This window comes from Neophocaena asiaeorientalis, unplaced genomic scaffold (assembly GCF_003031525.2).
Source record: "Neophocaena asiaeorientalis asiaeorientalis breed wild unplaced genomic scaffold, Neophocaena_asiaeorientalis_V1.1 scaffold43, whole genome shotgun sequence".
NCBI classification, from domain to species: domain Eukaryota; kingdom Metazoa; phylum Chordata; class Mammalia; order Artiodactyla; family Phocoenidae; genus Neophocaena; species Neophocaena asiaeorientalis.
Window position 1 is genome coordinate 16,150,984 of NW_020173674.1, and position 14,160 is coordinate 16,165,143.

Below are 14,160 nucleotides of genomic sequence, written 5' to 3' on the forward strand. Positions count from 1 at the left end.
CCACGAAGCTTACTTCGACGAACTTTAGGATCAGTGCTCACCGGAGGGCTGACTTTGTGGTTTAGATTATTCTTCCTTTCCCAGGAAGGTCAATTATCAACTCTGAACATCTGCTGACTGCATCTTTCCTGGTCAAATGTATTGTGTTAAAGAAGTTCATCAACCATAAAACCTAGTGATGGATTGTTTCTCCCCACACCTTGCTGTGGTGGAAAGAAAGAAAGAAAGACAAAGACAACCTAGGACTTGAGAAGATCTGACCCAGACTTATAGTTAGGCCTCAGAGCTGTCCAAATGAGCCTGGTTCTATAAAGAACCACACCACAGACCTATTCTCATAAACAACTTTTATTTTTGTCCTCAGTATGTGCCCTTGAAGACTCCCAAATGCCTGGAGTTTCTGACTCTCCTTGGACCAGAGGCGTAAGCATTGTACGGAACACTCCACCTTGGCTCTTCACTCTCCTGAGGGGCTAAGTCTGAAGGCCTCAGAGAGAGGGAGCTGACACTCATGCCTCATCCCAAGATGGGTAACACAGTGAACAAAGAATTAGTAAAACATAGACTCAGTCTGTAGAGGGCTTCAAATATACATATTCTATATATATAAACCTGTTATATAGGATTTCAACTTATTGGTTTCCTTGTAATTTGTAATTAAAGTACAAATGATATCGATGTTGTACACTGCTGATTTCCCCTTCTCAGCCCCCCTCCCTCCCCAACATAAATAACGTCACAAAGGTCTGGTGATCCTAAGAGTTTTTGTTGTAAATATTTTGTTTTTAAAATCATTTCCCCTTCCTCCCCCGCAAACTACCTGTGAGAGTTTGGATCGGAGCAGCATGGAACGGACAAGGCTGGGGGCAGCATGGAGATCTAGTGGGGAGAGCGCGGAACATTGCTTCTCACTGAGTGGCACCAGATGGGCTTCTGCATTTCCACTGACAACAGAGGCTACGACGGGAAGCAGAGAATGTGCGATGCGGTTTCGCCCTCCTCCGAATTGGAGGAGGCTGGCTGGACCACTGAGAAAAGCCCTAAAGGCATCGAGGTTTTGGAGACAGAGCACAGCTCCAGAAATGTCTTGGCTCAGTATTTACACAATATCTTTAGGCTGCATTTTCCTTTTAAGAAATTTATGTTTCTGAGGTTGGCTGGGGGAAAGAAGGAACTTAAAAACCAAAACAAACCAATTCCCACATACGTAAAAGTCCTGTTATATGTCTTACTCAGTTATTGTCATAAACATCATTAAAAGGAGATACTGACAATGATTGGTTTCTTATTCCTTTTCTGAAGAGCATGAGAAAAGAGAGACAGGAGAGAAGGGAGGAGTGAGCTAAGGAGAGCGCCGGCCCTTCTTCAGAATTAAGTGACACTGGATGGTCTGGATTCGGTTCTTGGCCGGGACAAACTCGGGCTGCAGCTTCAGTGTAGATTCGTACCACACCAGTGCTTTTTCAAACTCTTCCTGTGAGGGGCAGAGGGACAAAAGTCAGAGGGGTACTACCACCAGACTAAATATATATGGTGACTTCTTTTTCTGTGAAAAGCACATCTGTGGTAGTGACGATCCTGCAGTATTTTCTCAGTGGATCTAAATCTCTGAGGAAAACTCTAAGGTCTGGAGGAAACAACTACCTCCATCCCCAAGGTATGAAATAATAACAAAGAAAATTATGGCAGAGCCCAAGAACCAGAGGGAAAGGGGAGATCAAGTTTATAGAGGTTTGGCCCAACAACAGGAGTAACTGTGGTGGCAACAGTAAGAACCAACATTACTGAGTACCTGCTGCGTGCCAGGCACAGTGCTAGGTGCTTTATGGAATCCCTTCCTTTAATCCTCACAGAAACCTCTAGAACTATGTCTGGCAAAAGCTTACTATGCATCTGCCTGAACGTTCTACTGTTAACTGGAAAGATGGAAGTCATGTCAGGCATCTCAACTAGACTTGGAAATCCTGAAACAGTTTCTCATTCTCCCCAACACTTGAAAATACGAACATGGTTTGGAAATGATCACTGCCATAGTGAGGGCGTTAATCTTTTACTTAGACTAATACTCTCAAAGAAGAGCCCAAATCTACTGCTTAAATGGCTCCTTCTGGCCAAATGAGAGCAGAATTCCTCATTCACAGCAGCACATTTTGCATTTACTGGGGATGAAAATAGATTCTTCAATTTTAAGAAGCAGAGAGGGAAATCTGCACATGCAGCCAGACCTACCTGTGGCCAAGATGATATTTCCTGCCTTGGCGGTCATGGGTAACACATAAAACTTGCAGCCTGAAGCTGCTCATCCTATTACCCTTTACTGAGGGTACCATGGGAAGAGCCCCATGTGGGACCCCAAGCTTTGGACGTTAAGTGCATGGCACAATTCTTGTTAAATTCGGCTATGACAGCTTCTGGGGGACCCCTGGGACTTTAAGTTCTGAAATTGGTCCTTGTTCTGAACAAGATGGCTTTGCCATTTTATCTGTAAATGGCATCCCATGAAACTAGTGGCATTCCATCATTCATCAAAGCTTTGGTGAGCACCTACTATGTGCCAAACCCTGTGAAGTGCTAGGAACAGGGAGATGAAGAGGAGTCTCTTTCTAAGGAGCTCCTGGTCTAGGGGGAGAGACTAATACTTGAAACAGAAATTATAAAACAAGGTGAAAGTACAAGAGAAATCTGCACAGGGCATCGTGAGTGCAACCATAGGGACCTAGCCCAACCTTACAGTAAGAAAGCACGAGAGTGTGTCCATCCATGTGGAGGGTTAGGTAAGGTTTTCTGGAACAGGTGACGTCTCTAGAAAACTGCAGGTAAATCTGACTCTATTACTGTTAAAAACTTAAGGTACAGAACTACATAGTTGCAAATACGTGGATGAATTTCCTGTATTATTTTAAAAACCCACAAACCCCTTACCTATAAAATATACCTTTGGTGGGGAGCTAACAATTTTAGATGCAAAACTTACAGGAAACTGGAGGACACTGACACAGTCAAAGAGGGTTTGAAATCAAAGAAGATGTGCCCGAGAGAAGGTGGCAGAGCTGGTGTGCTCCGCTCACAGGCCAACCTCACCATCGCCACGTAGACGTTGCCCAGTGTGAAGTGGTTCACAGCAAAGTGTGGCGCGATTTCCACTGCCATGGTGGCCACGATGACGGCGTCGTTCCAGAGCTTGGCGTTGTGCAGGATGTTGGCTAGGCTAATGAGGGGTACGTCCTGGGGGAGGAAGGAGAAGGCGAGAAGGGAAGAGCTTTCATTCTCGGCTCTGGTGATCGTAAGTAATGTGGTCAGCGTTTCCTGGTGAATGGCAGAGCCGTGCAACTCAGCGCGGGAGGCTGCCGTTTGCTACGGGTCTGTGATAGGGAAGGAGCGCGTACCAGCCTACCCATGCAGTACTTCTTTCATTGAGTGAGACTTGCCTCCAAAAACAAACAAACACGTCAGCTGCGTAAAAACCTGCTGAGTGCGGTTGTTGGCTTCCATCCTGGTGCAAGCTCCTGGTTGCGCTGCAGCTTGGTAAGGGAAGTCGGTGGCCCGATGCTCTGCACAGCCCACACTCTGGGGCATGCCGTCACAGAGCCAAGGGGTTTTCTGCCAGGACCGCTGCACTGCCTGAGGCAGGGGCTGGCAAGCTGTGGCCCACAGGCCAGTCCAGCCTGCTGCCTGCTTTCGTAACTTTTTATTGGACCACACCATTCCCATTCCCTTAGGTATTTCTGTGGCTGTTTTCACGCTATCATGGCAGAACTGAGTGGCTGCAACAGAGCCTGTCTGGCCTCAGACCCTAAATTTGTACCACCTGGCCCTTTACAGAAAAAGTTCCCTGACCCCTGATCCAGAGTCTTCGCCCTTCCCTATCACCTAGCAGTACAGAGCACAGAATGATGGGTTGATCAAGTAAAAGTATTATTATCACAAATATTTATTAATATCACAAATATTTATTCCCTTTAAATGTGTTACCTGAGCAACTGCTATCTATATTGCATTGTTCTAACATCACTGGGTTCTTCTATAGGAGATACAGAAGAAACAGAAAAAATGACCCATCTTTGTCCTTGCTGGACACCCACAGAGTGCATGTCATTAATAGGGTCACAGAGGTTTAAGAATTTGCCTAAGATCACAAACCTAGTGAGAGGCAGAGCTGCATTTAGAACTCGGCAATGCCTGCGCCTGATATAATGTTTTACAGTGATCTTGAAGCCCTTCCTTGATGTTCCATCTTGTTGAGGTAGGGAAGGCACAATAGTGGGTGTAATTCACAGGCTTGTGGTGGCACAAGTGGGGTCATAAGTTTTTCCGCCCTATCTTAGCCTTTTGCCATTTTCTTATAGGCTGAGCATGAGGAAGGTTGTTGAAACCTCAGAATAAACCACTGGGCAAAGGAAAGGACTGAGAGATGGAAATTCCCACCTCTGAGTTCCACTCACCTTCATTTGGTGTGGAGCATAGTGCAGGGCTTGGCGTAGGCAGTCAATCGCCTTCTTTCCTTGGCCTTTCACTCTCCAGTAGAGGGCTGCCATGCTGGAAAGGACCCAGGACGTCTGGTTCTACAAAGGAATGGTCAGCTAAGGCTGATGCTGCTTAAATAACACACTAATTTACCACCAACATTAAGAACAGTAACACAAGTGACACAAGTTAATGACCATTTAACTGAGCACTTACCTGGTCCTGGCGGTCTGCTATACACTCATGTTCATCCTCTTATTAATCCTAACAGCAACCCCATAAGCTTGATTCTACTATTACAGTCTTTTTATAGATAAGAAAACTGTGATCCAAAGAGGTTAAATATCTTGTCCAAATGCACTCAATTACTAAGTAGCAGAACTATATTTCATGCCCATGTTCTTTTATATTTAAATTCACTTAGCTTTTTGAACAGGTAATTCATTCACGTTTCAAAAACCAGAAATTATATAAAGTTATACAATGAAAAACCTCCCTGCCATCCTTGTCACTATTATATACAAGTAAACACTATTTTTAGTTTCTTAGGTAACCTTCTAGGATTTCTTTATGCTTTATCTAAGCAAATACGAATACAGACTTATCTCTCCTGCTTTATAAGCCTATTACTTATATAAAAGCTAACATTCATCTGCACTTTGCTTTTTTCACTGAACAGTACACCTTAGAGCTCTTTCTACATCAGTGTGTAGAAAGCCTCTTCATTCCTTTGTTATCAGCTGCATAGTATTTCATTGTTTGGAAGTACTATTATTTATTCAACTAGGTCCTTATTAATGAATATTCCTCTCTCCTCCAATTCTTCACTATTAAAAACAATGCTACAAACATGACTTTGTATAGGTGTACTTTTGTGTCTGTGCAGCGCATCTGTAGGATACATTTCCAGTGTGGACATGCTATATCAAGGGGATACACATGTTAGTTTGATAGAAATTACCACACTGCCTTCCACAGGACCCTAGCAATTTAATATCCCACCAGAAATATACACATGTCCCTGTTTCTTTATTGCCTCACCAAGGAGTCTTATTAAACTCTGGGATCTTTGATAGGTGAAAATGCGGTTTAAATCTACATTTCCCTTCTTATGAATGGAGCTGACCATCCTTTCATGTTTGACAGCCTTTTGTATTTCTTTTCTGTGAACGACCTGTTCTTATATTGTTAATTTTTCTGTGAGGTCTTTGGCTTATCTATATGAGAAAGCTCTTTAGGTATAAGGGAGATTAGTCCCTTGCCTGTATATGAATTACAGATACATTCCCCCAGGCTTCTCAAGTCTGCCTTTGGACTTATGGTGCTTTGTGTGATATAAAGGTTTTAATTTCTGCATAGTTCAGTTCATTAATCTATTTCTGATGGCTTCTGGATTTTCAGTTAGGAAGGTCTTGTTTACTCCAAGGTTATTAAGAATTTTTACCATGTTTTTTTCCCCAGAACATCTGTAGTTTCATTGTTCACATTTTAACCTTTGATCCACTTAAAATTTAACTTGCTGTAAAGTAAAAGATATGGCTCCAATTTAATTTTTTTTCCCAGATGGCTACTAAGTTGTCTCAATAATAGTTAATGAGTAATTCCTCTCTCCCCCACTGTGATGCTACCTTTATCATATACAAAACTTTAGTACTTAATTTAGGTCGAATATTGGGTTAATTTAGGTTTAATTTTGCATTTTCCTGTCTATTTCATTCTGATGGGTGGTCTCTAACTCCCAGCCATTACAGATGAGGCAATCAGAAAACTTACCCTGCTTCCTATCTTCTTTCTGTCTTCCAATCTATTTTTTTGGTAATTTTATCATTTTTCATTGTCAGGGCACATAGCATTTATATTCTGTTCTATCACCCAATTTCCTGCCTTTGTTGTTGTATTGGTTCTACAGTTAAATATAGTCCTTGATCACTGACATTACTTTTGTGCAGCTTCCCTAGTCATCTCCTGGTTGGCTGAAGTTTATCTTCTAGTAGTTTTCTTAAGAAGGGCTGATGGGAAAATTATTCTCTGAGATTGTTGTTATGGGCTGAACTATGTCCCCCCAAATTCATATGTTGAAGTCTCAAATCTCTAGTTCCTCAGAATGTAACTATTTAGAAATAAAGTATTTAAAGGGCTGATTAAGTTAAAATGAGGCCATTATTGTGGGGCCCTAATCTAATATAACTGGATTTATGTGAAGGATTTATAGAAGAGGAAGAGATATATCAGGGTCGTGTGTGCAGAGGGATGAAGGCGAGAGGTGCCAACAGGGTGGCCAACTGCAAACCTAGGAGCGAGGCCTCAGAGGAAAACAACCCTGCTGGCACCTGGATCCCCGACTTGTAGCCTCCAGAACTGTGAGAAAATAAATTTCTATTGTTTAAGCCACGCCGTCTATAGTATTTTGTTATGGCACCCCTAGCAAACAAATACAATCATATAAGTTCAGAACTTTCTGTCTCTAGCCTTTATGCCTGAAGCATAGCTGGCTGGATATAAAACCATGGCTCATTCTTTCTTTCCTTGAACAATTTGCTGGTATTGCTCCATTGCCTCTTGGTTTGAATGGGGGCTGCACAGAAATCTGAAGCTAGCCTGATGTGTTCCTCCTTCTTTATGACTTGATTCTTCTGACTGGCTTCCCAAAAGGATCCTTTTTGTAAGAAAATAAAATTACCTTTCTTTAATGCCAACATCTGACACATACTGAAGAACATATTTATATATATACACATACAACAAATATGTAATTATATAAAATATACATGTATGCTGTAAAGCATAAAATAATGAATATTCCAGAAACCGCTACCCTACTAAAGAATGAACCTGCTTCTCCTGTATGTTCTTAACACTATGCCATCCTCTTGTCTTTTCTCCAGAGGCACACGCTATCCCAAGTGTTGTGTTTATTATTCCATTGCCTTTTTTTTTTTTTTTTTTGCGGTACGCGGGCCTCTCACTGCTGTGGCCTCTCCCGTTGCGGAGCACAGGCTCCAGATGCGCAGGCCCAGCGGCCATGGCTCACGGGCCCAGCCGCTCCGCGGCATGTGGGATCTTCCCGGACAGGGGCACGAACCCGCGTCCCCTGCATCGGCAGGCGGACTCTCAACCACTGCGCCACCAGGGAAGCCCTCCATTGCTCTTTTTAAACACCGTTCTATCACTTACACACACATATTTGCTCCAACAATACAATACTTGTTTACTTCTTCCTGTGCATTATAAACATGGTGTAATCAGTCTTCTGGGACTTGGTGTTTTTATTCGGCCCTCTAAGATTCATCCATGTTGCTGTATGTAGTTTCAGTTCATTAAATTTCCTTGCTGCACAATTAAATGTCCATTAAGTGAATATACTATAACGTATTTATACATTTTCTGTAAATGGGAGGGTTTGAGTTATTCCCTGTTTTTTTTTTTTTTTAAACATCTATTTAGCTTTATTATTATTATTTTTTTTTTGGCAGTACGCGGGCCTCTCACTATTGTGGCCTCTCCCGTTGCAGAGCACAGGCTCTGGACGCGCAGGCTCAGCGGCCATGGCTCACAGGCCCAGCTGCTCCACGGCATGTGGGATCTTCCCGGACTGGGGCACGAACCCGTGTCCTCTGCATTGGCAGGCAGACTCTCAACCAATGCGCCACCAGGGAAGCCCCGAGTTATTCCCTGTTTTTAAGTTAGCTTCCCGTTGCCAATAGATGTACAAAGAGGTTCGCTAGTCTAGATACCTAGGAGTGGAACTGCTGGGTCAGAGGATGCGCAAATGTCCAACATAACAAGAGAAAGCCAAATTGCTTCCTAAAGGTGTTATGACAAGTTTCAGTGCTATCAGAAATGTTTAAAAGTGCCTCTTGCTCTATATCCTTTCTAACTCTTGGTATTATTAGTAGGGATAAAACAGCATCTTACTGTAGCCTTTATTTGCATTTCCTGATTATTAGTGAGATTGAGAATTGTTTCTTGTGTTTATTGGTCATACATATCTTTTTTCTGTGAAATGTCTTTTAATATCTTTTATACATTTTTCTATTTTATTATCTATTTTCTCATCACTTTATTTACATGCTCTGCATATTAATCCTTGTAGGTTAAATGTGTTAAATGGATTTTCTCTCACTCTGGCTACTTTAATTTAAAAAATGTCTTTAATTAAAAACTTTTAACCTTTAATATACTTGAACTTAATAACGTTCTCTTCTCTAGCTTATGCTTGTATATCTTCTTTACGAAATCTTTTTGTACTTCAAGGCCAGAGAGATCATCACCCACAGTTTATTTTAATTTTTAAAGTTTTGTTTTTGATACTTGAGTCCTTAATTCACATGGAGTTCATTTTTTGTGTATGATGTGAGGTGAGGATTGAAATTAACTAATTGCCCCAGCAAGCTTTCTGAATAGTCCCCCGTCTCCCCATTGATCTTCCACAGCTCTGTGTACACTAGAGACTTTCTGGGCTTCCTATTTAGTCCCCCTCATTACTTTTGCTTATTCCTTGAGCAAATGGCATAATGTCTTGTAATTTTTCATAAAAGTAAGGCAATTCTCACAAACTATTCTTCTTTTCAAGAGTGTTATGTCTGTTCTTTACCCTTCCATATTAATGTAAAGATCTGCTTTTTAAGTGCCATAAAAAAAACCCTGTTGTTATTTTGATTACAATAGGATTGACTCTATAAATCTAATTGGGGAAAACTGACATGTTTATGGTGTGTGTCTTCTTATCCATGAACATTACATATCTTTGTTTATTTAGGTCTTTTAAAATGTCTTTCAATAAAGTTTTATCACTTTCTGCACCTAAGTCTCACGACTTTTTTGTTAGATTTAGTTCTGGGAACTTTATATTTTTGTAACAAAGTAAATACATGTTAAAAATTATGTTTTCTAATATTTATTGCTGCTGTATAGAAATGCAACTTATATTTATTTATTGACTTTACAGGCAGCCACCTCGATAGAAACATTGTTATTTCTAAATATTTGTAGATTCTTTTAGGTTTGCTATGTAGATAAGCACATCATTTCTGAATAACATCTTTTTTCTTCCTAATACTTATGCCATTACTTTCTTTTTCTTGGTTTACTATACTTGTTAGGACTTTTAGTACAATGCTGAAAAGAAGTGGTGGTGGTGGGCATTCTTCTTCCTGATTTCAAAGAATTATTTTAAATATTTCCCCCATTAACAATTATCTTTGATGACGATGTTTTGTTGATTCTTCTCATCAGATTAAGGAAATACTTTTCTATTCTCAATTTGCATTAGGTTTATATCATGAATGTACTGAATTTTATCAGATGCAATCTACTAAAATGATTTCATAATTTTTCTCCTTTAATTTGGCTGATGAAATTTAAGATTTTCCTAAAGTTAGACTGTTTACATTTGTATTTCTGGGATAAACCCAACTGGTCAAGGTCCATCTTATATATATATATATACATATATATATATATAAAATAAGATATAAAAAATTCAAAATTACAGCTGTAGATTTCAACATACCTCTCAATAATTGATAGAAGTAGACAAAAAAATCGGTAAATATAAAGAATATATAGAGAGTATTATCAACCAACTTGACTTAAATGACATTTCTAGAACAGTCTAACAACAGCAGAAGATGCATTCTTTTCTGGTGCTTATGGAACATTTATCAAGACAGATCATATTCTGGGGCATAAAACAAGTCTGAATAAGTTTAAAATAATTCAAATCATACAAAGTATACTGATTTACCACAGTGTACTTAAATTAGAAATCAAGTAAAGCAAGACATCTGGAAAAATACCCAATAGTTTGAAACCACATAACACACTTCTAAATAATTTATGGGTCAAAGAGGAGATTAGAAGGAAAATGATAAATCATTTTAAACTGAATGAAAATGAAAATATGACAAATAAAACATGTGATATGCAGCTGACACAGAATTTAGAGGGAACTTTTAGCACTAAACCCCTACATTAGAAAAGCAAGGGATCAAATTAGTAACCTAAACTTCCATACTGAGAAACTAAAAAAACAAACAAAAAACGTGTCAAATTAAATCCTAAGCAAGCAGAATACAGGAGGTAACAAAGATAAGAGCAGATACCAATGAAAGAGAAAACAGAAAAACAATAGAGGAAAATCCATGGATCCAAAAACTCATTCTTTGGGAAGCTCAATAAAAACTGATAAACTTTTATTAGTCATTGTGACCGGGGGGGAAAAAAAGAGAAAAGATACAAAGTCCCAAGATAAGAATTGAGAAGGTACATTACTACAAATCCTACAGATATTAATGGAATGATAAGGAACTATTATGAACAACTTTATGCCAATAAATTCAATGACTTAGGTAAAGTAGACAAATTAAAGACACAAGTAACAAAGCTCACTCAAGAAGAAAGGGCTTCCCTGGTGGTGCAGTGGTTCAGCATTCGCCTGCCGATGCAGGGGACACGGGTTTGTGCCCCGGTCTGGAAAGATCCCACATGCCACGGAGCGGCTGGGCCCGTGAGCCATGGCCGCTGAGCCTGCGCGTCCGGAGCCTGTGCTCCGCAACGGGAGAGGCCACAACAGTGAGAGGCCCGTGTACCACAAAAAAAAAAAAAAAAAAAAAAAAAAGGAAGAAAGACAATTTGAATACTCTCATTAAAGAAATTGAGTTTATAGTTAAAAATCTCTCACAAAGAAAACTCCCTGTTCAGATGGCCTCAAAGGTGAATTTTCTATCAAACATTTAAGGAAGATATAATACCAATCCTCTACAATCTTTTCCAGAAAAATAAGGGTAGGGAACACTTCCCAACACATTACACACAGTCATTATTATCCTGATACCAAAACTAGACAAAATATTACAAGAAAATCACAGACTAATATACTTATGAATATAAATTCAGACAGACTGAATGGCTTATCAGCGGTAGAGAAAGGTGTGTGTGTTGGTTTGTCAATTTCTCATTAAATCAATCATTTTCTGCTTTATATATTTTGAGGTTATTTTTATTGCATATGTGTAAGGTTAGAAGCAGTATATATTGTTTTTCTGGTGAATTAAAGCTTTATCATTATGTGCTCATTCTCTCTGACCCTAATAATTTTTTCTGCTTTGAAATATATATTTCCAGGTAATTAATACAACTATAGCTACTTCCTTTTGATAGTATAGTCCTTTTTGATTAGTATTTTCCCATTAACATTTCTACTATGCTTTAGGTATGACTTAAAAACATGTAGCTCCTTTAAAAAGTTTCCAATTTGACATTATTGTGACTGTTATATTACAGATTTGTTTAAAGACTGTTTATCATATTTCTTGGTTTCTTTTTATCCTGATTCTTGAATACATTTTTTCCTCTTTTTTTTTTTTTTTCCCTTTTTTTGGTTTTTTTTTTTTTTTTTTTTTTGGTCCTCCTGTTCTTACTTCATTATTTTACCCTCAGAGGTTTGGGAATTGCACATTTTTTTTAAAGGTTACCCTTAAATCTCTACTTAATGTTTAACTTAACAAAGTCCAAGTAATATATTAACTCACTCCTCCTGAACACTAAAAGGGCATTTGAATACCTTAACTATCATCATCCCACTCTCAAATGTACATTTCTCCAGTATTTTGGTTTAGCCACTCCTGAGACTGAACCAGAAAAAGATAGAAAACATAAACAGACCAATCACAAGCACTGAAATTAAGACTGTGATTAAAACTCTTCCAACAAACAAAAGCCTAGGACCAGATGTCTTCAAAGGCAAATTCTATCAAACACTTAGAGAAGAGCTAACAACTATCCTTCTCAAACTCTTCCAAAATATAGCAGAGGGAGGAACACTCCCAAACTCATTCTAGGAGGCCACCATCACCCTGATACCAAAAGCAGACAAAGATATCACAAAGAAAGAAAACTACAGGCCAATATCACTGATGAACACAGATGCAAAAATCCTCAACAAAATACTAGCAAACAGAATCCAGCAGCACATTAAAAGGATCACACACCATGATCAAGTGGGGTTTACCCCAGAAATGCAAGGATTCTTCAATGTACGCAAATCAATCAATGTGATACACCATATTAACAAATTGAAATATAAAAACCATATGATCATCTCAATAGATGCAGAAAAAGCTTTTGACAAAATTCAACACCGATTTATGATAAAAACTCTCCAGAAAGTAGACATAGAGGGAACTTACCTCAACATAATAAAGGCCATATATGACAAACCAACAGCCAACAAGGTTCTCAATGGTGAAAAACGGAAACCATTTCCTCTAAGATCAGGAAAAACAAAAGGTTGTCCACTCTCACCACTATTATTCAACACAGTTTTGGAAGTTTTAACCACAGCAATGAGAGAAGAAAAAGAAATAAAAGGAATCCAAATTGGAAAAGAAGTAAAAGTGTCACTGTTTGCAGATGACATGATACTATACATAGAGAATCCTAAAGATGCTACCAGAAAACTACTAGAGCTAATCGATGAATTTGGTAAAGTAGCAGGATACAAAATTAATGCACAGAAATCTCTGGCATTCCTATACTCTAATGATGAAAAACCTAAGTGTCCATCAACAGATGAATGGATAAAGAAGATGTGGCACATATATACAATGGAATATAACTCAGGCATAAAAGGAAACGAAATTGAGTTATTTGTAGTGAGGTGGATGGACCTAGAGTCTGTCATACAGAGTGAAGTAAGTCAGAAAGAGAAAAACAAATACCATATGCTAACACATATATATAGAATCTAAAAAAAAAAAAGGTTCTGAAGAACCTAGGGACAGGACAGGAATAAAGCCACAGACGTATAGAATGGACTGGAGGACACGGGGAGGGGGAAGGGTAAGCTGGGACAAAGTGAGAAAGTGGCATGGACATATACACACTACCAAATGTAAAATAGACAGCTAGTGGGAAGCAGCCACATAGCACAGGGAGATCAGCTCGGTGCTTTGTGACCACCTAGCAGGGTGGGATAGGGAAGGTGGGAGGGAGACACAAGACGGGGGAGATATGGGAATATATGTATATGTATAGCTGATACACTTTGTTATAAAGCAGAAACTAACACACCATTGTAAAGCAATTATACTCCAATAAAGATGTTAAAAAAATAAAACATTAACAATAAATAAGTTTTAAAAACACACAAATTGTTTTCTACAGACAGTGTTTGTTTGGGTTTGTATACCTGTATACTTTTATTTGCTTAGTGAATCTTCCTTTGTCTCAGACAATCCTTCTCTAGCTATCATATAGAAAAGTTCCTTTAGGATGGGGCTCTTGGTAAACTTTTTCCAGTTCTTTATCTTTAAGTGCCTTTATTCTTCCCTCCTTTTAGGGTGCAGAATTCTAGCAGGCCCAGTATACTTCCAAAACTGTCATCTGGCTTAGATAGCTGCTATGAAAAACAGGCTGTCATTTGAGTCATCTCTTCTCTATAGGTGGATCTGTCCTTTCTGTCCCCATGAGGGCAGAGATCTAGGTCTAAAGTTTTCTTCACTGATTGATGCCAAGCACCTGAAAAGTATTTGGCACAATACTTTGCTACATATTTGTTGAAAGAATGAATAAATGAATGAAAGGCTGCTGTCATATTTCTTAAGCTATTTTCTCTCAGATGCAAATCCAAAATTCTATAATCTGCTTTGTGATACTGTGGCTGGAACTCTGCAAACCACATTTCTCCTTTGCTAG

At 39.1% G+C, this 14,160-nt stretch overlaps 1 protein-coding gene across 3 annotated transcripts in view; it reads right to left on the reverse strand.

Moving 5' to 3' along the window:
* Positions 1 to 330: 330 nt before the first annotated feature.
* Positions 331 to 14,160, reverse strand: part of TTC17 (tetratricopeptide repeat domain 17) — a 146,664-nt gene continuing 132,834 nt past the window's right edge. For all 3 annotated transcript variants that reach the window (XM_024749051.1, XM_024749052.1, XM_024749050.1), the window contains 3 exons: positions 4,443 to 4,562; positions 3,082 to 3,225; positions 331 to 1,474 (listed from right to left, as the gene is read on the reverse strand). In XM_024749051.1, coding sequence (XP_024604819.1) covers positions 1,343 to 1,474; positions 3,082 to 3,225; positions 4,443 to 4,562 — 396 coding nt within the window. In that variant the 3' untranslated portion in view covers positions 331 to 1,342. The remainder of the gene's footprint in view (positions 1,475 to 3,081; positions 3,226 to 4,442; positions 4,563 to 14,160) is intronic.